The sequence below is a fragment of the Trichoplax adhaerens genome, genomic scaffold (assembly GCF_000150275.1).
Source record: "Trichoplax adhaerens TRIADscaffold_1 genomic scaffold, whole genome shotgun sequence".
Classification (NCBI taxonomy): Eukaryota; Metazoa; Placozoa; class Uniplacotomia; order Trichoplacea; family Trichoplacidae; genus Trichoplax; species Trichoplax adhaerens.
In genome coordinates, this window is record NW_002060943.1 from 13,124,859 (window position 1) to 13,126,707 (window position 1,849).

Sequence of the window (1,849 nt, forward strand, 5' to 3'; positions counted from 1 at the left end):
GTAGAGGTACGTATATTCAGAACATAACAAAATATCTGTATTAAAGAACATGTCTAAAAACTACAGTAAAAACTAAATACACTACGCCGGCATTAGCTAAGAATTTCGTAGACAATATAGATTCAATACGCAAGTCAATGCACAAGGCACGGTGGAAAAAGTAAACGATAATGTATAGTTCTGAAATCCACCTTATACCTACAGTATACACTACATTTCTTCATTAAAATAGGACATTTAATAAAGGCACGTTATGACTTACAGATTGGTCATACTACTGTATAATCGGCATTACAAAAATGAGATAGTCTAACGATGAACTATGTGATAATCGACAAAGGCTCTTGTTACTTAGAATGAAGTTGTTATTCTAATTTCGAGCTTTCCTGCAGCATATTTTCAATATGATCACAGTATGCATGCGATAAGAAAAAGCGCGAAGAATTTTGCATACAACATCCCCATTCGAAAGCTTTCTTTCGATAAAATTCAAACTCTTTGTCCTGAATATTGATTTCAGATGTTTCATCAGGATATTGCCTATGTGCTGCTGCATAAGCTAACAGTAAATCAACTGGGCCTGATGTGGTTATTTCCTTCGTCCAGTCGCTTATGGACGGAAGATTGCTAAAATCTCTGCATGTACTGCCTAGCAGAATAATTGCGGGAGATTCTTTTTGTAAAGAAGAAGGACAAACATTCTGATATTTTGACGAAGTCGCTTCAAAGTAGAGATAGATCTCATGTTCCAGCTGATAATTTCTATCTTTGCTCTTTAGCTGAACATGCATAACGATAGGAATACCATAAGACAGTGCCGCTTCCGTGATTACTTTTGCCGTCCAAAAGCACGGTATACACTTGAGCTTGCGATGCATTACTACAAAGTCTGCCGAGATCATTTGTTTTATACTCTCTTCTAACTTTAATTGATAGGCTAACTCCTGAACAAATTGCACTGAGTGTTCGGATAGATTCTGTCTTAATCGAGCTACTAGCTTATTAGCAAACGTAGATCCTACACTGCTAATTTCTTTGATTTTTTTGGTATCAGTATACTCGTTTTTAACGATGGGATTTTCTTGTCTTGGAGGCAAGACTATTTTCACCTTTGTAAGCAGGTAAGATTCAATTAGGAAAATTTCATCAAAGTTTAAATTGAGTTCAATATTCTTTTCTTTTAGCAAATTGGATAAAGAAAATCCTTCTTTAATCACTCGCTCAATATCTTGCAGCATGCTTAAGCATTGCAATTTAATTCGATTTATCTTGGATAAAAGGACTTGGTTGTTCACTAACGGATGCTTAAGGAAGACAAGGGCTGTCTGAACTGCTCTAATTTGGCAAGCATTTTCTCCCACAAGCGGATCAAACTTATTGATATCATACTTACTCAGCATTTCCATAGCATGTTCTGTAGCTATTACAAGTACTAGATATTCTTTGAGGCCATCGATTAATCTCCTTTCTTTCTTAACGTTAGGATCATAAGGAAGTAGTTGACTTAAATGGAAATCCCTTTGGCAATTGGAAAGCGATGGAGGAAATTTCTTCAACATATTTTCTTTTCGAAATGTCACTACCTAGACGAGTGCTAGTGATTTCTTGACTCGAGAGCTGGCTCTATCCAAAGAATGATCATTCATTTAATAAAAGTAGTATGTGAACTTTTCCGCATGGGAAACTAATCACTTCTTCCAAAGAAAGTTGACGAGTTCAAAATGCAATACATTCAGTAAGCAGATGCTCAAAATTAATCAAATATATCAGCTCTATAGTAAAGGAGGAACGCCCACAATCTTTCTTGATATTGTAGATGTACCGGCAATATGGAATCCAATTTAGTACA

General features: G+C 35.7%; 1 protein-coding gene across 1 annotated transcript; it reads right to left on the reverse strand.

Moving 5' to 3' along the window:
- Window positions 1–365: 365 nt before the first annotated feature.
- TRIADDRAFT_52830 (uncharacterized protein) lies at window positions 366–1,559 on the reverse strand (the record flags this gene model as incomplete). Its single annotated transcript, XM_002109088.1, has 1 exon — window positions 366–1,559. One exon carries the CDS (start codon window positions 1,557–1,559, stop codon window positions 366–368), a length of 1,194 nt encoding a protein of 397 aa, XP_002109124.1.
- Window positions 1,560–1,849: the final 290 nt, after the last annotated feature.